This window comes from Idiotropiscis lumnitzeri, chromosome 15 (assembly GCF_059441095.1).
Source record: "Idiotropiscis lumnitzeri isolate Australia: NSW breed Sydney's pygmy pipehorse chromosome 15, RoL_Ilum_1.0, whole genome shotgun sequence".
NCBI classification, from domain to species: domain Eukaryota; kingdom Metazoa; phylum Chordata; class Actinopteri; order Syngnathiformes; family Syngnathidae; genus Idiotropiscis; species Idiotropiscis lumnitzeri.
Genome location: NC_142405.1, coordinates 14,029,371 through 14,056,639, shown reverse-complemented (window position 1 = coordinate 14,056,639; position 27,269 = coordinate 14,029,371). Strand labels below are relative to the sequence as shown.

At 39.0% G+C, this 27,269-nt stretch overlaps 1 protein-coding gene across 2 annotated transcripts; it reads left to right on the top strand.

The window, feature by feature from the left end:
* The first annotated feature begins 1,431 nt into the window (after positions 1–1,431).
* nbr1b (NBR1 autophagy cargo receptor b) lies at positions 1,432–25,943 on the top strand. Of its 2 annotated transcripts, none has more exons than XM_088316761.1 (23): positions 1,432–1,664; positions 2,601–2,663; positions 2,913–2,931; positions 3,029–3,051; positions 4,534–4,719; positions 5,420–5,497; positions 5,581–5,813; positions 8,914–9,039; positions 9,237–9,443; positions 10,366–10,525; positions 11,008–11,091; positions 11,703–11,888; positions 12,014–12,133; positions 14,731–14,806; positions 14,907–15,017; positions 17,201–17,371; positions 17,549–17,800; positions 18,730–18,931; positions 22,425–22,649; positions 22,956–23,041; positions 23,155–23,227; positions 24,182–24,275; positions 25,558–25,943. In XM_088316761.1, exons 1-23 carry the CDS (start codon positions 1,563–1,565, stop codon positions 25,729–25,731), a joined length of 3,051 nt encoding a protein of 1,016 aa, XP_088172887.1. In that variant the 5' UTR covers positions 1,432–1,562; the 3' UTR covers positions 25,732–25,943. The 2 variants fall into 2 exon arrangements, with proteins under 2 accessions (XP_088172887.1, XP_088172886.1); XM_088316760.1 differs by having other exon boundaries at positions 12,011–12,133.
* Positions 25,944–27,269: the final 1,326 nt, after the last annotated feature.

Sequence of the window (27,269 nt, the reverse complement as noted above, 5' to 3'; positions counted from 1 at the left end):
GCACCCCCCGCGATCCTAGTGAGGAGAAGTGGTACAGATGATGGATGGATGGAAGTTTGGAACCCGAAACACTTCACACACATCTTCTATTTTCTTCAATTCTTTTTATTCCATTCTAGTATCTAAAAAGGCCATACAATGTGGTTAAAGCAGTAGTTTTTAATGTTATAATAATTACAACAACAATAATAATAATAATAATAATAATAATGTCATTATCCAGACCACTTATCCTGTACAGGGTCGCGGGAGGGTGCTGGAGCCTATCCTTGCTGACTACAGGCGAAAGGCGCACTACACCCTGAACTGGTCGCCAGTCAGTCACAGGGCAGACATAGACACAGTCACTGAGTGGGAACTGAACCCACGCTGCCCGCACACAACTCAGGCGAGTGTACCACTACACCATCAGTGACCGAATAATAATAATCATTATTATTATTATTATTATTATTATTATTATTATTATTATTATTATTATTATTATTATTATTATTATTATTATTATTATTATTATTAGTTTTGTGATTAATCATGTGTTTGTGGAATAATAATTAATGAGAGGAATCCACTCTACCCCAAAATGTTTGACTTGACGGACAATATCTATCGCTTATGTCTTTTAATTTGTTGTGAAATGCGCTATATAAATAAAATTGTATTGTATTATTATTACTATTATTATTATGATGATGATGATTATTATTATTATTATTATTATTATCAGTAGTAGTAGTAGCCGTAGTAGTAGTAGTAGTAGTAGTAGTAGTAGCATTAGAACTTGTGCGTAGAACACGTGTCAAATTTTCAGAAATGTAAAGTAAATATAAAGTAATACAATTCATTAACACAGCTCAAAAGCACATTCCAGTCTCAGTTTACTTAGATAATGACAACTTCATTCAACTAGTAATTGATGCTACAGCTTTCAACCTTTAGGTGTTTGTTATTGTTTGGGAAATTCTTTTATTTGTTTATTTACTTTGATTTCTTTGTTTTTTACGGATATACTCCGCAGTTTTGATTGAAACATTAATAAACACAATCACGTAATATTATCGCTTGGGTTTTAGTTAGTATTAGCAGTATTATTTATCTTGGGCTGTATTCGGTGTTTCAAAGTATTCCTAAGAATTTTATTTAGTTAAATAGGAGAAGCGGCTTGGAAGATGGATGGATCATTAAATGGCTCTCGAAAATACAGTACAGTTCTGCATTACGGCAAATTACAAGCGAAAGAAAGAACACTGTTAAATAAATACATTTTTGACAGTGTCCAACAAAAATTTAAGTTTTTTCAAATGTCTATTAAAATGAATAAATAACGACATAAAAATAAAAAGGTCTTTTATTTTTCCAGGCATGAAATCGAAGTTGCGCTCGTTGTTCCGGGCACAAGGTGCATAGTGGGCGTGGTCATAATGCTGATGTAAACACAACATACGCCTCATCTTCTTCCTGGATCGAACTGGCGAGATTAACCCAAATCGTCCTTGTCTTGCCCGAGAAAACGCTCGTGGCATTCAAACATAATATGTATTGATGCAGAAAGGGGTGACACGATGGACTTCTGCATAAACGTGAAGGTGAATTTCAGGGGAAATTCCAAGAATTTCCTCCTGTCGGGATCCGAGACCAAGAGCTGGGACTCGATGGAGGCCATGGTAAGCTAACAGGAGAAATGCCGGGCCGCATACACAACATATTAGCGCCTACATTTCCCCCTCAAGTGGTCGACAAACCTGCCAGACGACATTGTTATGGCTCATTCGGTTGTTGTGTTATTTCTTGAAAAAAAATCGTGGCTGCTCCCAACTGAGCCGTTGCATTCATATTATAATACAGAACATTTACCGCCACACTGTCTTGAGAATTGTCGCGAAAGTGTAGTATCGATGTAAATAACGATGTTTACCAGCTCACCTGCACTCATTACTGGTAGCATTTTAGATGTAAGACTACTCCAATAGAGTGACTCAAAATATTCAACAATCTGCACTAACTATTCTCTTATTTATCTAATTTATATATTTATCTGAATTATTGTTGTATTGCACTGGAGAGGGGAGCTCTCTAATCTCGTTGCACACTTGAGTACAATGACAATAAAGGGATTTCTGATTCTGATTCTGATGTATGTATGTATGTATATATATATATATATATATATATATATATATATATATATATATATATATATATATATATATATATATATATATATATATATATATATATATATATATATACACATATATATATATATTCCAAGATAGTATTCAAGTAAATATCTGTTATAAGCTTTGCAAAAAATAGTAGTTGAAAAATATAAAAATATAAAACCCAAAAATGTTTTGCGCTGGTTCAGGGGTACTTGGCTGAAAAAATATTTTACAGTGGCATCACTGAAAAAAGGTTGAGAATCACTGCCATAGAGCCTAGTCATATTTCTTCATCTTGATAAGCTAAACAGTTTTTTTCCCTACCTTGCTTCATGTACCTTGCGTGTTTGATCCCCTGGAAATTCCCTGTTGTTGTTATTAAGCATGTCAAATATGGGTTCATAGTAACTGAAGTGTGTCTGTGTATATGTGTCACAGGTTAAACGTTCCTTTAGCTTGTGCAGCCTTCAGCTGACCTATTTTGACGAGGAGAACGAAGAGGTGAGATGCTCTCTCGACATTCAATGCTTTGATTCAAAACATGTGTCACAAATATACATGAATGAACGTTGAATGAGTTATTTACATGACATCAGATAACTACCTGAGTCCATCTTCTTTTGAAAATAGGATACTTACTGCCATCATGTTAGCTGCAGCTTCTATCCCTAGTTAAAACATTGTTAACCTTCCATTGAATCCTTGTGGATTTTCCTAACGTGTTGACTGTAACTCCTCCCTTTCTGCCAGGTTTCTATTAACAGCCAAGGTAAGAAATCATAAGTGCCCTATTGGTAAAAATACATATTGACAAAAATGTGCTTAATTGGTCCTATTTCAAACTCTCCTTTCTGTTTCCATTGCAGTAGAGTATGAAGAGGCACTCAAGGTATGTTTAATTGTTTTAACACAGTAATTCTAAATAAGCAAAGGTAATGTCTCAAAATGAGGAGACTGGGAACTGTGCTCTCAATTTTACACTGCACTTTGAAGCCACTTTTTTTGACAAGGTTCTGGTTACAGCCTACATTCTTAGCCCCTCGTCCCCTTGTCACCGCAGACCTCAATTATCCACAAACTGTCAGCCGAGAAATGTCGTCATTTATAGAGGTGTTCATTTGAACACGCGGAATAATATGGGATGTGAATACTTCTGTACTATTGTTAAGCTTAATGTACTTAAAACCATGTCAGTCTTAAACCAAATGAATGGACGTGACTGTGAATGTTTTAATTTTGTGCAAATTATTGACAGTTTTATACGCGTCTTCAAGATCTTATAGACTATAAGCGATCGTCTCAACCGAACATATATATAGCCGCACCAGGCCGCAGTTTTCTATGTTGAAAAAAAAAAGTTGTTTACTGCATGTTCAGAACGATTCTGTCCTGTGAATGCACATAAAGGTACGTAACGTGTTAAAACAGTGCCTTTTAACACTTTGCGAATAAAAACAGAACAGATCCAAGAGAAAAAAAAAAATCAAGATTTATTTAGCGTATTTTCTGAACTATAGAGCGCCCCTACCGGTGAACGAATAATACACAGAAAAGCTGCATCGTTGAATTAGCTTCATGGTTCAAAATCTATGAAAAAAGAAGTGGCTTATAGTCCGGAAAATACGATAATAACACAATAAATAAAGCTATACCGCATTAAAAATGTCAACTGGCATGTGTGTGACTTTTTGATTGTGTGTTATTGCTGTCTGAAATGATGTTTATATTCACTTGGAGCCGACAGTGCTGAATTTGACCGATTCTTTTGTATTTTTATTTAGGAAATTGACAAATAAACCTCCTCATTCATAATTTTAGGTTGTAAATTTCAGGAATTTCTGAAGTATCTGATTCCCAAATCCTTAAAAACTCGAATGGCATAAAGAGAAGACACATTTTCTTTTTTTTTTAATTAATAAATATAATTAAACTGTATTATATTTATAATACGAGTAAATTTGATTTGTATGCATTTTTGGTGAAAAGCAAACATATTTGCGGACTGAAGGTGATGGAGAATTGAGGTCTCTACAAATAAGGGGCAGCAGAGGTATGTGAAAGGGAATAGTGTAAAGTGGAACAGTGGTGTGAAGTTTGAAAACTCTGTCCAAATATGTCACCTTGTAGGAACTGAACCGTGTCGTCACAAAGGCATCCTTGACAACTTGAAAATTACCAATGAAGATACAAAAGATTTGTAAAAAATACAGGAACTCTGTGAAATTGACATGGTTCGTTTTACAATCCTTTTTGTATGACTTTAATAAACTGCAGTGTTCATTTTTGCTCTTAGTATTTGTTCCAATACATATTTTGTTTCAATAGAGATTTCAACATCAGTTTCTCACAATTTGTGCTTTGGGCTTTACAGAGTGCAGCAAGGCAGGGAAATCGCCTGCACATGAATGTGTATGAGACCCGTGGTCAACCAGCAAGGATCTCCACTGGCAAGGCGGGTGCAGAGCCAAAGCGGGGCTTCAGACCACCTCAGCACTGTCCCGCTCTTGCCCAAGTTGTCAGTCGCAAGGTTCAGGTGGCGGTGCCAGAACAGGGCATGGTAGGCTCCCACTTCCAAAGATTTTTGCTTTTTCATTCATTTTAGACATCGTAGTACTTTATTCTGTTTTGTACAGTTGGTGGAGGCTGATCGCTGCATATAGTGCTTAGCGGGTTTCATACGGGTCTGTTTTTTTACTCCTCTTGCCAGCTTATGGATTTAATCATAAATGGATGCATTGGCAAGAAGCAAGTCACTTTTCAAAATAAAATATTTTTCAGCATCAAATAATAAACAAAGCAGAAATACTGGCCTTTATTTATTTATTTATTTTTCATCCGTGTGACGTGGTCCAAAGTAGCGGTCCGTTGGTTGAGGATCGTTGCCGTAATGCATGATTTTTATTGCCATTAACAGTTTATAAACCCAATGTTCACGTCAGAAAAGTATGATGCTGAAATATAATCAGGTCAAACAGTAGGAGTAAGTAGTAAAGTATGAGACATATTTTTGCATTACGCATAAGAACTGGGGCTTTTAATGATAAAGGAATAGGTTAACAAAAAAAAAAAATCAACCAAACAATGGTTACGTTGTTTAAGAAGAAAATGAAACAGCAGCTTCCTGAGTCCTTCTTCATTGCCATTTGACAAGACAAGTCCCTGCTCCCTTTCCATTTTTTTGTTTCTTTGGTTTCCCTTTGCTGGTCAAATTCTAGTCAAGTGAAATTCCATTTATTTATGCTGTCGTATATCATCAGGTGATCATGAAAGAAGTGAAAGGGACAAAAGAAGAAGATAAGACTCCACCAGCTTGGTTCACTTCTTACATGGAGAAGGCAAGTGTCGGTGGTAACAAGCCCAAGTTTGACTGTGTGTGGCGTAGTTGACCTATTCTTTTCCTCTCCTTCTGTCCCACCAGTTCAAGGACCAGGTGGTCCGTGAGGCTGTGGAGAAAATTTGCAGGGAGTTCTCTGGACAGTGCTGCATACACAAGCCCCTGAGTGGAGGAGGGGGAAGTAGAGGGGATGCAATAGTTGGAGCTGCCGTAGTGCCTGAGGTTTCTTCCTCAACTCTGCCCGGAGCTCCGTCTTCTTCCACTCTTCCTTGCTCCTCCTGCAGGGGACAAACCACAGGGGGAGGCTACCAATGCAGGTACTGTGTGTGTCGTCAGCTGTTAACTGACTTAAGCTTTCTCCATAGGCTTGTCTATTAATGTCAGGTGCTTGGTCACCATGTGCCAAAGCCATTCTGATGGCGTATTTTTTGCCTCATTTGCAAACCTATTGCCACATAGATTAGAGGCGGATTTGGTGTGCGCAATCAAACTGTACCGTAGACCCTTGATTCTTTGGTCTCATGACTTGGCCTTTTTTTCCCCGTTTTGAATATGCTCTCCAAACATTTTAACTTAATTTTTGCTCGCTTTTGACCATACTTTTTTTGCCATATCACAAAGAGCATTTTGATAGAGGCATGGGTGGATGCGTCTGATTTTCAAAAGAAAACTTCCTTCACATTCTAATGATCATTACAATATATTTTGTCCAGTGTTACTAGTACCAAATATACCATAGACCAGTGCTTGGGGACCCCTGCCAAAGGAATCATTTTCAACCTAAATACTTCAGATAACTACACTTTAATTAGACTTAAGGAAGTAACAATTCGCTCAAGAGTTCCGGATATCGATTTGATTAGATTTATTATTATTATTTTTTAAATTGCTGCCATGCTTGTTACTGTGTGCTCGTGTGGTGCTGCAGCCATCCACAAATGCAATTTGCTTTGATGTTTAAAAGTTTAGTGTATGTGTTTTAAATGGAACCAAAAACTATATAGTACACTGAGTTGCACTAATTCAATGAAAAATTGATATTTATAAAAACATTTTACTGTACTTGGGCACCAATCCATTTTTTTTAATGTAGACAGGACTGGAATTATATAAATTAATATAGGGAAATGTATTGTGCGAAAGAAAACTAAAATAAACACTTGATTTTTAATTTTGTTTTTATTTAACCTTAATACAAAATGTTTTGTTTTGCTTCTCTAGTTTGTAAAATATAATCTACACATGCACAAAATGCAGTATGTACCTGAATCCCCACCAATAATTATTAATATTTATTTATTTATTTTTTTAGCACTGTACCTTAGTATATTCTAGTGACCTAGGAAGGTTATGTTGTATTGTTAGATGTTGCCGTTCATGGCTTGTGGCAAATGGGTCAAGTTGTGTTTGATTTCCAAGTTTATAAACGTAACACATGGTGGTCGCGAAGTAACCGCAATAGCATCATAGCACATGTGCTAATGTTATTTGATGTCAAACGGTGTTTTGTTCTTAATAAACATGAGTTCGCCGGCATAATCGACATTAGACACTACAATATGTTAGCGTACCACAACAGGACATCGTGTGTGGCGTTCCATTAGCCGCACACGGTAGCCTGTGTATGCTAACTACAGCGAAACGACTTTCCCTATGTCAGAAATGAAATCTTGCATTAGCCGCAAGTTGCTTCCTTTTTAGATTCTCGTTTATTACTGCCGCACTGCTACGAAGGGGTGGTTTGCATTGTATTAAGTAATTTCGTTGAAACGCGGCTACTTTCGGATTATATTGCTAACGCTACGCATTGGTGAGCCATGAGACTCAACTACTCTAAATGCTTCTGTTTTGCATCAAGGATGACCTGAATTACCACTAGTATTGCATGTGCGTTGCAGACAAGGTATTGTGCGTATACCGTTTTTTTTTTTTTTTTTTGCAGCAGCAGAGACATGAGAGAGCATTATTTTATTTTTTTCCATTGATGCATATTTTAAGATGTTTTAATTGATATATCGATTTTCGATGAATCTTTACATCCCTAATTTTAATACAATCATACAGGAAACAACTTACACACAAATTACATCACTACTTTCCAAGCAATTGCCAAACAAACAAGACTTGCACGTCATAATGGTCATAGTTTGTTTTAACCGTTCAAGACTTAATGATTGATCCAGCTTATTCAACTTAAATGATGCCGTAAAGTTTACTGTCAATCTGTCGCGCTCGCCGGTCGGCGAGGAGGGGGGTGGACCCAAGAGTGCGGGGAAGCCAGGCATAAGGGTATCTTAAAGGGAATTTATTTAAGAAATCAACGAGAACAAGCAATGCGGCCGGGTGCCAATAATAACCGGGGCCAACTAAACGTAACTGAACAGACCCAAATGACGAGGGACAAAGACAGTGAACAAAACACAGGGGAACGAGAGCGGGAGCGAAAATAAGGAACAAGGACAGTGGCAAATTCTAGGGATCGTGAGCATGAGCGAGAACGAGAGCAGGGAGCGGCCGTGACAGTCCACAAGGGGAAGCAATGTTCCGACACAGAGTAGTCGGCATGGGGTGGTTAAATAGTCCAGAACTAGGAGTGCAAATGGGCATCAGGTGTGTGAGGTTAATGGGGAGCAGGTGCGTGGCTGGTGGGGACGGAGTGCTGAGGTGAAACGCCCCTACTCAGCTGACAGAAACCAAAAACAACAACAAAAAGGCATGGGAGACGTGTAAACAACAACAAACCCCTGCTATGACCGACACGGGTCATGACACAAACCTTTGAAAATAATTACCATAAGGAATTAAGCCTATGTTATTTTAGATTAGCATCAGGCTCGCTGTCTTATTATACAAATGTCAATTTCTCAGCCCTCATGAAAACTCACGTGAGTTATATAAATTAGGAGGATGAGTGTCACTCACAGCAAACTTTTTTGTATATGCTGGAGAGATGAATAACAAAACAACGATCATCTTACACCTGAAAACATGTTCTTAACCTAGTCTTCATTTTAAGTCCAACCTTCATTCTGACACACAGACAGACAGACCCAACTCAAAAAAACTTTAAATACATTACTGCGTTTACTCATTTGGCTTTTACATCATGTGATGACAAGAACCGATTTGTCTTTTGTCCTTGTTGCTTATTTGTCTAAAGTAACATAAATAAGAGGTACTGGCTCAGACGGCTTGTTTTTTGGTGCAGTGGTTCCTATACCTGCATATTATGTCCAAAAAACATTCCGCATTTCTATTCATAATTACACTTTATCAAAGACTATTTGACTGACTGACTTAATTATGTATTTATTTCTTGCTAGTATATCTCCCTTTCGTCCTTTTTTTGTCTTTGCTCTCTTTCCATTGGTATAATACATTTACAATTTATTTATTTTTTTGCTTTTTTCCCAACAGCGTTTGTACATCTTGTACTCTGTGTGAGCCTTGCAGTTTCTCTCATGATCCTAGTCACAATTTGGTGAGGGCCAGAACTCCTCTTTCAATACCAGAACATGGATCACCTGCCCCTGACCACAGCAGGTACAACAAAAGATGAACGTTACAATGACGACAGAAATACAGCCGAGCCGTTCATACTTCAGTTGAATGATTAGTGTCTTGTACTTTTGAGTCATCTAGTAATTAAAAGTAAGCTCAACAGGGTTTTCTTTAACATCTGAAGTTTATATGCATAGTCCACATCTGTTTACCATTACTCATGGCGGTACTGCTTTCAGGTTCTACAGGCGAGGTGACCGTAGCTTCAGGAAGGCAGAGAAGCAGCGTCTGAAAGCAGAAAAGCGCCTTTTGAAGGCTGAAGTGAAAGAGATCCGTAAACAGTTAAGGATGGAGAGGCGTGGCATACAATGGAGCTCCTCCCAGAGAGATGGAAGTTCTTCCCCTGTACTTCTTCAACCTCGAGCCACCCAACACAACAGCCCTGAGTACGTTGCTAAAGATGTTTACCAAATTACTGTGTTGTCGAAAAAGTCACATTTCTTGCATCACGTGTCATGAACAACCCAGATGATCATGAATTATTGCCAACTATTAATAAGAACAATTATTTATTCAGTTGGAGTAGGGCTGCTGATTAAAAATGGTAGAAATAGATTTTTTTTCTTAATAGGTAATGTGAAATTAAAATGGAAAAAAGTTGGTTTCATCAAAGCATGTCGACTATTGTGTTTTTACGCTCTCCTTTTTAATTAGAATTTAATGTGGTCTACAATTTAACATAAGAAATCCAGTCATCAGACCGCATGCCTTTGGTGGTCCATACTGTACTGAGTGTCTGCTGCCGTCACTAGTTTAATTAATTATTATATTAATTAATTAATGACTTAGAAGTTAGTACCATGCATCCAAATTTTTTGCAACATATAAATGGGCATGTTTTTGGCAATGTTCAGTTCGATTAACTCCGTGATTGCCTTCCACCGGACTCCTTATAATGCAGAAAAAAAGTTCTGCTCATGTTGTTTGTTTGCTGAAATTAAACTCCTTTGTTGCTTTTTTGAAAAATAGTCTCATTAACAGGTGTCAAGAAAAGTCACTTTATTGGCAGCATTGACTGTTTTAGTGACCTTCTTCCACATGGTTTGTAGCCATGCATTTAGTGCACATTAGTGGTGAAGTGCTTGGAACTACAAAAGTTGTTGTTTAAATTTAATTAATAATTAAAATCAAATATCATCCAGCTCTGAGTGGCAGTAACATATTTATACATCCATATGTTTAATCAAGCACAATGAGGGCACTTTCTGCAACCTTTGAAAAAATTGTGACTGAAATGAGATTTTTTTGGCTTTGGAATGCATGTCTGTGAGTGTACATTAATTAAAAAATATATATATTTGTGTTAAGGCGACCAAAGCGCCCTTGTCCCCTGATGGTTCCTACCATGACAGCGACATTTCTAGATGAGAACCTTCCCGATGGGACCCGTCTACGTCCTGGAACCAAGTTCATCAAGTACTGGAAGATGAGGAACACGGGAACAATGAGTTGGAGCTCTGATACTAAGGTTTTGAACCCGTGTTCTTCTCTTGGCTATTCACATGCTTCTTTGGACTTGTTGACTGTGTCTTTCAGCTTAGTAGTGGACTCTAAAAGTAGAAGTGGTGGTAACAGGCTTTAGTGTGATGCTCCCCCCCATGCTCATTCCTGAGATGTTGCCCCCTGATTCCGGAAGGAATTGTTGTCTGCTATCCACCGAACATTACATGTGACCCAAATGGGCGAAGTAGTTGAGGTCAATGTCTGACCAAGTATATTTTCCTTTACAGTGCTCAGCGTCAATCACAAAAAAACGAAGCCGCATACTCATGATATGTAAATTCACTCTTTGATGCATATCGTAGCTGGAATACATAGTATATAGTAATTTATTGTATGTGCAAAGGGATTTTTGTTTTTTAGCAGTCAACAATTTGCAACTTTTTATGGTAATTAGAAGTGCAAAACAACACATGCAATGTTCCAATTGCGATTATTTGCTTCCTCCAGCTGAAGTTCATGTGGGGAAACCTGGCAGTGGGATCCGGGGATCGTTGGAGAGAAGTGTCTGTTCCTTTTCTCCAGCCTGGACAGGTGAGAAAACCTCAGTTTTCAGAGACTCAAGTTCTCTAATCATTAAGAAGTCAATCTGGAGATTTCTGAATGGGGCATCCAGGACTTATTCATTGTTTATATTTGTAGCAATGAACCCTTTCATTCTATGCCATTAACTTCATTGAACTCAAACTGTTTTTCCCCACTTTTCTTTGCATTATTTTTGCAAAAAACTATAACTGAACATCTTCTATTTTTTTTCTCTTGCTTTATGAGGAGTTACTTAGTATTTGTATTTACGGCCTATAACAAGATTTTGCTCAATGCTAAGTAAAACAAAAAATGTCTTCCTTTGTATGTCTTTCAAACCATATTGATGCCTGCTCGGACATTTTCCCACATTTTACTGTTTACTGTAGCGATGGGTAAATTGTTTTGATAGACATGGAAGAGCGAGACGCTATCTGGGCAAGGCACACTTCATACATGAGACATTTAAGTTTACATCTGATCGGTCAAAGTCAAATAAAAGCTTGAAATTTATCAAACGTATTTGCGATGTGCATATTGCATGTGCCGTTATCGCAATGACGCTATTTTTTTTCAGCGTATTGTGCAGCACTACTACACGTTGCTCTCTGTTTGTCCAGGTTGGCATTGTGAGTGTAGCGTTATGTGCGCCATCCGTGGAGGGTTCCTACACCTCCCACTGGCGCCTTGCCCATGCTGGAGAGCAATTTGGACCCAGGGTTTGGTGTAGCATTGTGGTTGACAATCTGGCCCCTGCTCCTATGATGGCTGACGGGATACTGGTTTCGCCGTGTGTCACACCACAGGTATGCAAGTGAAGAGAATCAGTAGCATTTGGGCAAGACAAATCCATTATGATAAATGAGAAAAATCAATTCCAGGTTGAATACTAGTGTTAGTGTTGAAGTAATTATGCGGCAATGCTCAGCAGGGTAAAAACCCGGTGCAAAAGGATGGAAAAGCATGTACAGCCTCCCGAAAGCAGCCTCCACTTTCAGTAGACAGCGGGGAAGAATACTACATCCCTTCTGTGGACCTACTCACTGCACAGGTAATAAGCAATAGTGATTGAGAATGACATTCAACTTTTGTTCCTCAGTAGTGCACTTCCCTAATCCCTGAAAGAAAATAAGATGAAAAAAATATAGTAACTGCAGTAACTAATCTTGGAACCCTCTTTTCTTTTGTTGTGAACTTGTCAGACAATCACTAGACAATAATTAATGACCACTCACTCTGCTCCTTTCTAATGCACGTATACACATTTGCTGGCATGTCACATATATGCAAGCACATATGCACGCTAATGTGCATGATGAACTGACCCTAACTCATATAAAATAAACTACGTACAAAACAGGTAAATAAGTCAATCTCCGACTTAAGTTTGAGACCTGCCACTGGGTGGTGGAGGCAGGCAAACACTTTTGTAGCATGTTAAGCCAGTTTTGCAGGAACATATCCAACTGTAGCTGCCATGTATTGTTTTAAAATGTCACTCCAGATTCTCTTTCTTTGACATTGCCATCGCCACATTGCAGCAGAAACAAACTTGCTTTAAATGAGAATAAACCCCCAAAATATAATGTCTATAATCGCTGGCTGCAAGCTACTGCTGATCGTTGTCTAATTCCTGTCATGCAGGTCATTCAGTATGTAGGTTAAAAAAGATTTACTTATTTAAACAAATAAAACAAAATTTTGTGGATGTGATACTGAAAGGGTGAGCAGGCTAGAGTGGAAACTAACATTGAGGTGTGCGGTATATCCATGTAGATTACGTCTTTGTATCCCCTTCAGATGTCACAGCATACGTCAGCTGAGAGGAAGGGGCTGGTTAAAATATATTACAGTCAAATAATAAATATTTTAAAAATGAAAACCTTTATGAGTCCCACATAGGAGAAATTTGCATTGTTTCATCAGCAATAGTCGGATACGGAAAATGAGAAAAATAGCATCCGTCCATTATTTGTTCCACTCCTCCTCACAAGGGTTGCGGGGGTGCTGGAGCCTATCCCAGCTATCTTCTAGCAGTAGGCGGGGGACAACCTGAACTGGTTTCCAGCCAATCGCAGTGAGAAAAATAGCATGTCAAAGAAAACATTTGTGCAAGAAGTACATTGCACAAAATATGATGTGAAAATAAAATAAAATGTGAAATATTATCTTTGCATTAATTATCCAATTCAAGCTATCAGCAATGTTATATGTTATTTTAAGTGCTGATTAAGTTTAACATTTGAGATCCGATTAATTGAATAAACTTGCTTTCATTACCACAGTTGAAAACTGAATTGCACGGGCTCAGTAATTTGGATGAATTATAGAAAACTAAACTGAAAGCCAGTTTTATTGTTTTCATCAAAAATATCATCAGTTTATTTCATCAATTATTTTTGTTTATTCTTACTTGAAATTTACGAAATAAATGTTATCCTAATTCACATTTATTTCATTATTTATTTTATCAATGTAGCTTCTCTAATTGACTATATAATTAACCTACCTTGAAATGATCCCTTTATTAAATCATTATTAATTAAAAATATGTTTACCATTAATTTTATATTGTGATGTATACCGTTACCGTGAAGGCATGCAATTTATACCGTGATTTGAATTTTGAGTCATAGCGCCCATAATATATAATAAAAATAACACACACCCCAAGAAGCTTTTCATTCTTAATCTTACTTTATTATTCCACTACGCCCCTCTCATCGACTTTAGATCAGGTAGACCGTAATTGACTGGTTGATAACAATGTTATTGGAATGCAGAAATTAATAATGGTGAAATTATCAGCTCATCAGCACGCTCTTGAGAAGGGTCAGCCGAAGAAGTTGAGTTCTTGTGTAACAAAATCCTGAGATTGTCTTTAAAGAATAGGTACATCTGATGAGTGGTTTCAGCATTGCTGTAGAAACAGGACATCAGCCTGTCAGTGCAGACAGCATGCACCGTTACACTTCATTAAGTCGGGCATAGCTGTAATTCCAGAATGCAGTCTCTTCGGTGGCTGGCGCGTAAGAAAGCCTCAATTTGCTACCTTACATTGTGGTCACTGAGAGAAACACAAAACCCTATGCGTACTGTAACTTACTAAAGCAGAGCGTAATCCCCTTCTTTTGGAGTCTGCAGTTGTAAAATATAGTACGGACCCCAAACACACTTGTTGAGGAAGGTGAAGGTAACGTATGTTTCGAGAGCTGAACCCAATTGAGCATTGTGAGGCAACCTCAAGCAGGAAATGGTAGAGCACATAGTCTAACATACTGCCATTTATAATCCGCACCGTGCCAGAGTAGTGGAAGAGGATTCCAATATCAACCCTTGCAGCGCTAATGAATTCTAAGAAGATTAATGGAGTGATAAATGACATTTCTATTCAGATGTCATCAATGATGACACAAAGTACGTCATTTGGAGATATATTTGTCTTATTTGATCAGTTACAGAATTAAGTGTATTTTTTTTCACACGACTGTTTAATAGATATGGATCAGATTTTATAGGCATGTCTTTGCTTCGCTCAATAGAAAGCAACACTAGATTAAAGTACTACAATGGAAAAGAGCCGAATGATGTTTGCTATCTTAGACATAAAGATTCAACTTTTGCACCTAATTGCTTTGCATCTCTCAGGATCTTCTGTCTTTTGAGTTGCTGGACATCAACATTGTTCAAGAATTGGAGAGTTTCCCGAATAACACTCCAGCTGGTAAGAAGATGTGTGTTGGTTTATGAATATTATTCATTTGTTTTGGCAAATAAAGTTAACGATCCGATTATAAACCTGCCTCTTTCTCTCTGCTATGCAGACATGACTCCCTGTATCTCACCTCTTCCTCAAGATGGCCACCTGCAAGATAAAAGCAGTCCTTCTTTGGGACTGATTCAGGAAGAGACCGAAATCATCAATAGCATAATGGGTATGCAAATGAATCAAGTGTTGTAACGCGTGCAGAATGTGACGAGGCATTGTCTTTCTGAAATAAACAGGAACGTCCCTGAAAAAGACGTTGCTTAGATGGCAGCATATGTTGCTCCAAAATTAGCCCTGAAGAATACTGTTTGAGTCGATACAAATGTGCAAGTTAACCAAGCCATGGGCACTGACACATCGCCATCCAATCACAGATGCTGCCTTTATAATTAATTACCTTAACAAATTGAGCTTCCTCTTTTGCCCAGAGGTCACGTTTATGATTTCCAAAAACTATTTGAAATGTGGACTTGTCAGACCACTGCAAACTTTTCCATTTTACGTTAATCCATCTCAAATGAGCTTCGGGCCCAGAGAAGCTAAAGGTATTTCTGGGGTGTTGTTCATATTGGGTTTTCTCTTTTTATCATTCAGTTTTATCTTGCGTTTGTGGATGTAGCGATAAACTGTTAACTACTGATCGTTTTATCAGGGGATCCTGACCCCACGTGGCACTATCTTGAGAACAATGATGCCAATTTTGAATGCACTGCCACCTGTGGGTTTGAAGATAACGGACATTCAATTAGGGACGGGTACTGAAGTCTGTAGTTTTTTGGTACAAAGCAATATGGGTTGGTAATACCGAGCACTGATTCACGTGAAATCAAACAATACCATATTTCATTTCCGAAGTGCATCTTTCTAAATGCAGGAGTGGAAGAGTAGGCAATTTTGTATGGTGCACTTGAATGCAGCAGTGCTCGCAGATGAATGGAGTCATGACATCACCCAGTCACACAAACTTTGACACGCTGCACAAAATATATAATTTCGATGTTTGAACTGAGCGAGACTTACCCACTGCCTGGCAGTGGCTTGTGATGTACCCGCGTTCTCCGCACCAATGGTTTAAAGGGAGGATGCCGCTTGTTACATACAATACTTAACCATATTTATAATGTTCTATGGGTGAAATAGTAAAAGATTGTGACCAGAATATATCAAGCGTTACGTACCACGTCTGGTATATTCAAATGATTTAATTTGATCCTAGTTATTCACGTAATTCTCATTCAAGTCCTCTTCCAAGTATCATTTTTTGTGATGTTTCGGTGGAAGCTGGGTTTGAACTCATCGCTTGACGTATAGCAGGCCATAATGTTCTTGAACATCAAACGCAAAATGAAACGGAGATAAACCTGTCATGTTATTGTCATTATCCACACCGCTTATCCTGTACAGGGTCGCGGGAGGGTGCTGGAGCCTATCCCAGCTGACTACAGGCGAAAGGCGCACTACACCCTGAACTGGTCGCCAGCCAGTCACAGGGCAGACATAGACACATTCACTGAGTGGGACTTGAACCCACGCTGCCCGCACACAACTTGGGCGAGTGTACCACTACACCATCAGTGACGTGAAGATAAACCTGTAATAACCAATTCATTACATCTGTTCTTTGCATTACTTTTTAAATGTTTACCTTGTGAAGTTCATTGCGAAGAAATTTACTTAGCAGTTTTAATTTTTCGATTTTTTTTTAATAATATACTTTATTGGGGCAGCACAGTGGACGACTAGTTAGCACGTCAGTCTCACAGTTTAGTGGTGCAGGGTTTGATTCCGTCTCCGGCCTTCCTGTGTGGAGTTTGCATGTTCTCCTCGTGCCTACCGTGGGTTTTCTCAGGGTACTCAGCTTTCCCCTGACATTCCAAAAACACACATGGTAAGTTAACTTAACACTCCAAATTGTCCCAAGGTGTGATTATGAGTGTAAATGGTTGTTTGTCTTTTTGTGCCTTGTGATTGGCTGGCAACTAGTTCAGGGTGTACCCTGCCTACTGCCCGAAGATAGCTGGGATAGGCTCCAGCACCCCCTGCGACCTCTGTAAGGAGAAGCGTTATATATTATTGTAAATTGTTCTCCACCCATCCATTATCTGTTCCGCTTCTCCTCACAAGGCTCGCGGGCGTGCCGGAGCCTATTCCAGCTGTCTACGGGCAGTTGTCAGAAAATCTGAAAATAATGTTTAGCACTATTTATTTGGATAATAAATGTAACGGTACACACCTGGACACCAAAAGACATCTATAGGTCCCATATTCCAATACTTTTTTTTGCTCTAAGGTTCTTAACTGTCACAATAATTTTCTGATTGTATTCTGTAATTCTGCATGTCCCCTCAGATGTATCTCATGGGGTGGGTTCAGGTAATGAGGATAGTGGAATACCAGCACAAGAAGAGGGTGAGGAGGACATCAGTGGCACTCAGTTTGTCTGTGAAACGGTGATTCGCTCAATGACCTTGGAGGAGGCCCCTGACCACACCCCAATGAGAGCTTCCTGCTCCGGAGCAGGTAAACATATGCAATAGAAGGCAGCAGGTCTGTACAAGACTTTATAGACAGTGTCAACAGTGTCAACGTCAACATTTCTCGATATCCGTGCTGTATTTTTTGTGCAAAGTGACCGTACTAAAAGTAAACTGAGCTGTACAAGTGCTCAAGTCAAATTTATATTTTGCTTGCTCACAGTGGTGCGTCCAGCTGCTCAGATTGGCTCCTGTGTGAAAAGTAAAGTGGTGAAAACTGAGGAAATCTTGAATAGTTCCCACAATCCCTTGAAACCACCAGCTATCCTGAAGTCTTCCTTACCATCCCCTCTGAAAGCCTCCCTACCAGCTCCTCTGTCGATGGTCCCAGCCCAGGTGGCTGGCCCAAGCTCTGTGCCAATAGTGCTCAACTCGCCATTAATGCCCTCCACACTACAGGAGTCCGCCACCATAGGTGAGTGGTTGATTAGAAGTTGCATCACATTTATTCTGATAGACAAAAAATTAAGATATTACATGACGTATTCTCTGCTCACCAAATAATCGTCGGGATTCTTCGAGTAGAAGATGACATGAAAGGGCTAAAGAGAACATTAAGAGATAATTAAGCTATACCATTTTATTCCAATTTGAAAGTGTTTTTTTTTTAAACAGATTTTGTAATGGCGACTTTGCACAAAAAGATTCCTCAGAAAGACCATACAACCCAAAAACTCAATTTCTCCTGACTCCGTTATCTGATTTATCAAATTTTTGGCGGTTTCTAATGGCCATGGGCGACACAGTGGATAACTGGTTAGCACGATGGCCTCACAGTGCGGAGGTGCAGGGTTTGATTCTGCCTGCGGCCTTCCTGTGTGGAGTTTGCAAGTTTGTTTTCCCCGTGCCTGCGTCAGTTTTCTCCGGGTACTCCGGTTTCATTTCACATTCCAAAAACATGCATGGCAGTTTTGATTGGACGCTCTAAATTGCCCCTATGTGTATGTGTGAGCGGGGATTGTTGATGGTTGTCCACCTCCGTGTGCCCAGCAACCAGTCCGGAGTGTTCGCCGCCTACTGCCCGAAGACAGCTAGGATAGGCTCCAGAACCCCCACAACCCTGATGAGGAGAAGCGGTTCACATAATGGATAGATGGATGTAATGGCCATTTCAACCAGACTCAGCATTTTAGGGAAACCTTGTCACTTTGCTATTAACTCGTTTACAGGCGTTTGCGGCTAAAGACGTCAAAGATTAATTAATTTTTATTTTATTATTTTTTTTACCTGCCTGGTATTAAATGACTTAATAATACTATACAAACAGATTTCTATATTTTCAGGTTTTGATATACCATGGTTACTCCCATGTCACTTAACATGGTTTGCAAATTCCTAACACAGGTGAAGGCGAAGGTCCGCATAATGACTGCACCGGTGGGCAGTCCAAAGGAAGGGAAAGTGAGAAAGAACCAGAGGTAAAAGTGGGATTGAAAAAGAAAGAGGGAATGAGGAGTCGCTCATCTTCAACCTCATCAGAGGAATACATCATCATCCTTCCTGACTGTTTTGACACCAGCAGGCCTCTCGGGGAGTCAATGTACAGGTATTTAGGCCTCTATTAACCCAGAGTTTGCAATTTTCAAAAGAATCACTTTGTGTCTATTTGTTCAAAGTGTCAGTCTGACCTGACAGTGCATCTGTAATATAACTTTCAAGAAACCCTTGCACTTGAGCTAAAACAACCAGAAGGCATGGCAGACAAGATGTCAATCATTTGATCTGCACTTGCGGGAACACCACCACAGCCTTGCACAAATCAATTAGTTTGGGCTTTAGGAGCTTTGCTAAAGCAACAGTTTGGTGGAAAATCAAACCTCCAGAAAATAAAAATCCTCTTCCCTCATTTTCTACCAACTGGTCTTAAGACAACGTAGAGCAGACTCAGGTATGTCAGGTAGATGAAGATTTAAAAGCAATACAAAAGTATCCACAATTTTGCTCTATCAAACCATGACTTTTGGTTTTGTGTAAAACATCTTTTATCATTGCAGTATTTTTATCATTGCCGTATTTTATATCATTGCAGCATTTTTATTAATTTCCCCTCTGTACCATGGACAGTCTTTCCTCTGTACTGTGGACAGACATTAGGACTGTTTCCTTACATTTGTATGTTGAGGGATGTAAGTGTGTATATGGATGGGGATTTGTGTATATACGTATATACTCTGTATATTCGCATAGGTTTGCTTTTCTAAATGTTTGATGCTAATGTTATACATTAATGGCTACATTACACTGCCATTTCTGTGTGACCTATATCTTTGCTGCTGTAACACTATAAATGTCTCCATTGTGGGACTTTTAAAGGCCATCTTTATCTGTTGTCTTTATCTTTAAATTGTGACATCCAGTTTAATTCCTTGCATAACTTGCATTGCTCATCAAAGCAGTGCTTTTAAAAATTAAGCTTCACGTTATATTACATCTGCCGTAAATGGTTAGAGTACATAAAATTAAGAGCAATTAGCAAAAATCAGCTAGAGTCAAAGCCTCGTGAATAATATTGTGCTTATAGAGTACCGTATTTTCGCGACCATAAGGCGCACTTTAAAGTCCCAAATTTCCCCCCAAAATAATAGAGGCGCCTTGTCATGCGACGCGCCTATTGCATGGACTGAGCAACTCTCTCAACCATTGATCCTGATCACTTTGAGGCATTGCAGAGTGCATGTTAGCACACCGTGCTGGCCAAAGTCTGAGACATCTATGCTTTGAATTGACTGTGACAAATACATTATGTGAACACGTTTTTGGGTGAGGGTGCAAGAGAAAGCTGGACAAAGAGGCAGCTGTCCACAATGTCGTAGTCTGTCTTATCATTCATGTTATTGCAAGCAAGAAACATCACAGGTTTAGACAACAGACTGCAAAAAAAAAAAAAACACACTGCCCTAAGCACACCTCTCTCACATCTCTCTATCCAGCCACCTGATTGGCTGAGGCAGAGGCTACCAGCATGCATCAGTGTCGTTTTTGTGTTATTTTTATTTCTTTTGGGGATATGAATGGCATGAGAGATGCATGTTTTGTGTTAATTTTATGTCTATGTTTCATTGTTAGCTAGTATGCTGTTCAGAAATATTTTTGGTTTTAATTTGAAACTGTGACTCTAAGGAGTGTAGTGACCAGTGACAGCCCTCCCCTGACGTTGTCCATAAGAGGTGTTGCTGTAACATATCTCAGTGGTGTTAGGTGCTGCTACTGGCAGAGAGCCCTTATTTGCATGCGCGAGCTAGCATGCGCGAGCTAGGAGCTAGCATGCGCCTCGTAGTGCGGCACGCCCAGTCAAAGTATCAAAGACAGAAATAGGACCCTCAACTGGTGCTGCGCCCTTTGATACAGCAGCGCGTCTTTTGGCTGTAAAAATACAGTAATAATTATTTTTTGTGTACTTGGTCTTATATACAACATCATTAGAGACTTTCTCTTAGCGACCAGTTTGATTAGTAGTTGTGTAATTAACATATATTTTGGTCTCTTAGTAAATTTCAAGAGGCTAAACACATGGACTGCTGGACTATGCCAGATCCCAGAAAAAATATCTTCCTTTTTTATCCTTAATTGTGGATTTTATGGAGTGGGTTCTTTAATCCATCCCATTTAATCCAGCACCACCCGTGCTGTTGATTGACATTGACATCGCCCTCAGACTTGCTTTGTGAATGTCACAACTCACTCATGCGGAATTCGCAATGCTAGCCTGAGTGAACTTTCTCCTCAATTTTAGTTGACACCAAGGAGTGGCGCTGGATAAAATATAAGCCCCATGGATGAAAATAAGTGTTTTAATCTGTTTACCGTAGTTTTAGTGTATTAATCTCCCTACTGTATTTTCAGTGTATTAATCTGTTTACCGCATTTTTCGGACCACTTGGTGCACAGTATTTCCAGGCTCAGTATCAATGGGTCTGTTTCAAAAGATTTGCATATACTTTATATGTCTCACCGTGTTATAAGGCACATTATGGATGTGAAAGGTGTGTTGAATTTTTTATTCTTATTTTTTGGATAGAATTTCTGCTTTTTATGCTAGGTTCAGAGCAGATTTGAAATATCAGGTAGCACCGCATGCCTCGCTTGCTCACCGTACAACTACATGAGGATCCCTTTTGGGCAGAGGAGGGGATCCTCTTTCAGATGAAAAGAAAAAAGTTTGAACATTACTAGACAATCTAGTGACTGTGTTATTACTTTGTCTTATGTTAAATGCTATCTTAGTTGACAGTTCAACAGCTGTAAACAAGGCAATGTACTTACTATTATCCAAACTTTTTTGCTTGTTATCGGCAGCAATTGGAAGCTGGCTGTTGTCATTTACCTCATGCCGGACTGGTCCCACATTGTAACAAAGAAAACGCGCAGCCAGAAATACTCAGCTTGCGTTCATTTTCACTACAGCATTAGGCTAATAGGACTACATTTCCCATGATTCTTATACACGGGAGAAATGTTATTTTTATTATATATGTATGTATATATATATATATATATATATATATATATATATTATATATATATATATATATATATATATATAGATTCATATATATATATATTCATATATATATATATCACATCACTTCTCCCGACAGCGAGTAAGTGGCATTGTTAGATCATTCATATATAAGTCTGTAGTTCTGATATGACAAAAAAAACATGGATGCCTGCTAGCAAAAATGAGAACAAAAACGTAATAGAAACAAATTTGAATTTAATGTGACGAACATCCATCCATACATAAGGCGGACCACATTACAAGACATACTGTTTATGTTTGAGAAAACGCAAAAAGTATTTTAAGTGCACTTCATGGTCCGAACAATATGGTAATTCTTATTCCACAATTACAATACTAATCAGAATACCATCTTTTAACAACTGGGGGCACATAGCACATATTGCAAAGAAAATATTTGACTTGCATTTCCTTTTTCATCAAAAAGAGTGTCCATATGTGTGTTACAGTCCTGTACAGTCCTGAAAACCAATATAAATAATTGTGTATGCATTTTATATTTTTCAATCTGTTGCAGCTCAGCGCTGTCTCAACCCGGTGACATCCCAGCAAGTACATCCGCAGACCCTGAAATCCTTACCAGTGAGCCAGAGGGCAAGGCACATGACATCACAGCCACTCTGGGGGAAGGAACATTGGGCAGCAGCAGTGCTAACGACATGCTTTGCACATCTCAAACACTAGATGATGAGCCATTGACGCCTGAGGTGGTGGCACCACCCACAACCATACTTACACCAAGGTTAGTATGTATGCTGGTACAGGTGGTGTAATGTTATCTTTGATTTAGAGGAAAATATTGCTTTAGCGACATGCCATTATTTTTGTCGGGTAGACTATTAGCAATTAAGTTAGGAAAGCCCAAGCAGTGAACCTGACCATATTTCACAGGAACACCCAAGGCTACACCAATGGGTGCAAGTAAATCTCTTATGTTGTGTGACAAAATTGCTTTAAGTGGATACTTTGGGATACAGCTATTTCTGCCGGCACATGACGATGGGACTCACTGATTGTGTCAATGCGAAATTATTATTCATATTCACAGTCCAGAGAGCATTGGAGAAGCAGCAGGGGAAAATGTTCCACCTGGGGAGGAAACAGAGCACTCTGAACTCTATCAAACTGAGGATGGTAACATTTTTATGTGAAAAATTCACAACATTGAAAGATGAACTGTAGCATTCTGATCTAGATGTACTGTATGTCAGAGTTCATACTAGATGGAACACATCTCTCATCCTTAGGTGCTGAAAAGAAACAGACAGAGGGATCAGAAGCCACTGCAGACAATGAGGTAGACTGCTCTGAGAATCTCAGGTGAGAAATGTATGCAAACTTTTACCTGTATTGGGGGTTTTGTGGAATTTTTATCAAGCTTTTATGATATGGTGTCAAATGCAACTGAATAACAAACAGCAAACTTTATATTAAAGGAGACAAAATTAGACATTTTCCCCCAATTAAAAACAGTTCCCATATGTCTTAAGAAAATTTGCTTTCTTCAAATTACCTCAAAGATCAGGAATTACAGAACATGCTGCTTAATGCATCGCAAAACTTCCTCTTCCATGGGGGCCTTGAAAATGAGACACACAGGCGAAGTTCTCAATTGACCAGTTGATCTATGGTTCCTACCCTGACCTATGGTCATGAGCTGTGGGTCGATTCTGGTTACATGCAGCCAAAGTGACTTTCCTCTGCTGGGTGTCTGGGCTCTACTGATAGAGATGAGATGAGTAGCTCGGTCATCTGAGAGGGACTCAGAATCGAGCCACTGCTCCTCCACATTGAGAGGAGGTAGATGAGGTGGCTGGGCCATCTGATTAGGATGCCTCCTGGATACATTTAAATTATTAATGCACATGCAACAAGTGTCATTTCTGCATGAAACCAATCATTTAGTCATTTTCATAGTAAAAAAAGAAAAGTTAAATTAGCACATTTGTTCAAGGAAAGCATGTTGCCTTGTGCTGGCTAAAAGAAGAAATATATAGATAAGTAGCATACAATAACCTTAAAGACCTAGTATGAAGTAATTTCAGAAAATGCCAATTTAAATCACACCAAAGTAATGGAGCATAATACACATAATAATTACAGGCACAGCCTGTTCACTTATATATATTTTAATTTGGTACGGAATAATTTCTAATGGTTTGTATGCATCGTTCAGCCTCTAAATCAAAGCATGACCGTCTCTTTCTCAATGTTACAAGGAGTTTAAATGATTTTGTCACATTTTGGACATTACATTTTGTTGTCTCTCATCAGGCATCCAGGTGTCACCAGTGATCTGGTTAAAGGAGCGCTGTCAGTTGCGGCTTCTGCCTACAAAGCTTTGTTTACAGGACAAGGCCCGACCCAGGTATTACTTACTCATTATGGATGCTTTTGCATACTATACAAAATTCTGCTAAAGTTAAAGTCAATATTGTCAGGATTGCCTTATGGCAAGGAGGAGGTGGACCCAATAGGCGAGGAGGCAGGGAAATGGATGATGTTAAGGGGAATTTATTGAAGGGATCAAACGAGGACAAACAGCGAGGCAGGATACAAAACAACAAGGGCAAACAGGACGCGACTAACTGGGACAAAGATAAAGGGCCGGAACGAGGACGGAAACGAGAACCAGAGCAGGAACGAGATCTAGGGGCGGTCGTGACAGTCCGTGACGCAGCAACAGGGAGCCAAACGGGATAATGACCCGACACTGGGTTGAGGGCATGGAAGGTATAAGTAGTCCGGTAATCAGGGGAGCAGATGAGGAGCAGGTGTGTGATCGTGAACTGGGAACAGGTGCGTGGCTGGTGAGAATGAAAACAATAACACAAAGCACATGGCAGGGAGGTGACGAAAACAATAACAAAAGACACATGGCAGGGAGGTGACGAAAACAATAACAAAAGGCTGTCATGCCCGACGCGGATCATGACAAATATATGGGATCATACAAACATTTGAGAAATTTTAGACTTTTAATTACCTATTACAGGCCAGTAACGAACAGAATGTCTGGACTGACATCTGTCAAAAATAGTTTCAGCTTCGACCTCCAAAGTTACGGCTATGTTCACATGCAATCAATAAACCTTTCAAAACTCAAATATTAGCAACATTTCCCATTTTCTGAAATCCAAATATTTCCTCACGTAAACATGTATCGGAATACCTCCACTGAAAAAGACATGGTTTGTTTTCAGCACATGCTCTATCCACAAGGAATTTTAGTCTTTTGAGTGCAGGAAATAAGCCTACTTATATATGCGCTCTCCACAGACTGAATAGATTCAAATTTGGTCTCTCGCCGGTTTGGCTGGAAGTATTGAATATGCCGGGGTATACCCCATCCATTATTGAAAAAAATTGGGACTTTTAGGTATGCCCTATGGTCCTGGAAATACTGTATATTATCTCAATATCATGAATTGTGACTTACTGAGGTTAGATTTACAGTTGGCAACGTTTTTTTCCCTGATGGGCTTTGCATTCATCTCATTGTTGATGGTTCTAACAACATGATGCATACGAATCTTTATAGAACTTGAACTTCAATGTTTCACTGCTTCAATTTAGTATATATTGGCTCTCTTTCTCTTTCAGCAGGAGTAGAATTTCTCTGTTATTGATTGTGATCTGTTTTTGTGAAGCCTCCAGTTGACGAGTCCACACAAGAGACTATGATGGCCGTGCTTGTTGAGATGGGATTTGGAGACAGACCACTCAACCAGCGACTACTTAAGAAACATAACTACAACCTCCTAGACGTCGTCAATGAGCTCGTTCAACTAACCGACAATGACTGGTACTCTACACGTTATTGACCAGTGAGGGCATTTTGGAACGATGACAAACACGGTGACAGAGGAACGTAAAACAAAAATGGGACAAAATGGCATATCTTGGTATCATTTCAAAAGACATTCCAACAGGGGACAGCAGACTCAAACCTTGTTACTACAGAATGGTTTTCAAAAGACCACTGCACAATAAAGCATAAAACTTAAAACTACCTAAAACTATAACCATATTAATACAAAACAACATATCTTAAAATCACTGGGAGCCCTCAGTTTGTTGTCCATAGTCTGAAACAATGCAATCTAAAAGCCGTATGGCATCAATGAATGGCTATTGTCCAGACCTGTAATTTACGCATGCAGCTGTCTTTTTTTTTTCTTTCTTTTTTTTTTTTTTGGGCAGTCGTCCATGACCTCTCTCGAGTCTTCAAATTCCTGTTTTGTTTTTCGCCAAGATATCGTCATTGAGCTTGTTCAGCTGAAAGACAATGACCGGTACTCTCCATGTTATTGACTTGTGAGAACATTTTGGGACGATGACAAAACTACCTAAATCTAAAATAGAAATCACCATTGCATTAAATCAGTGGGAGCCCTCAGTTTGGTCTTAGTAGTTTGAAAGAATCATTGCATAGCTAGTGTCCAGAACTGTAATTTATGTATGCAGGTGTCTTCTTTGGATGAGTTGTCCGCTCTCTCACTCCCTCTTGTGCTTTGTCCCCTCAAGAGTCTTAAAATTCCCCCTTTTTTTCTTTTCTATCCATACTTTGTTTTTGGTTTTTTTTTGGGGGGGGGGGTTGCCAGAAATGAATGTTAAAACCAGAAAAGACAGAGATGAGGGATTCATTTATATTCATTCTAAAACATCCAGTAGACTAGGAATGAGAATTAATACAAAATTTCGTAGAGGGAATGAAATGCCACAAAGGATATATGAGATCATTGATGTCCTCATCGTTATTTATATACATATCATTATATGATTATACAAAAGATGTTTTGGCATAGTGCTGTGCAAAATGGACATAATGTTCCATCTTCGTATAGCATAGGTAAATTTATATCCCAATAAGGATGTATATCCCAATATAGTATTTTTTCTTAAAATTACTTAAATATATCTTAAAATGACAAATTTTATTCTTAAATCTTTATTTATTTATAAGCAAATTTTATATTAGGAAAAAATTGCTAGAAGTCATTAGAAATACAATAAAACGCCAATAGCCAGTGGGAAAATACAATTCAGAGTAACTGGTAGTACAACCAATTTTCAAGGAATGTACACTGTTGCTGAGAAGGCCATAAGTGTGTTTGTCGGTGATGTAGTAGCGTGGCTGAAGTTACATTGCCTTCATCCTGCCCGAGGCTCCAACATGTCAACACAGTCGTCAAATGTGGTAATCGGCTAAACCGTGGTCTGCTAACCCACCTGCTAGCGCTTCTCTTCAACTCTTTCCAGGAAGTGACGTCTCATGTACTTTTGCACAGCGACCCCCACCCCACTCTTCAGGCATGACTAATCAATTTACACTTTTGCAATTGGTCATGGCTGTAGAGTG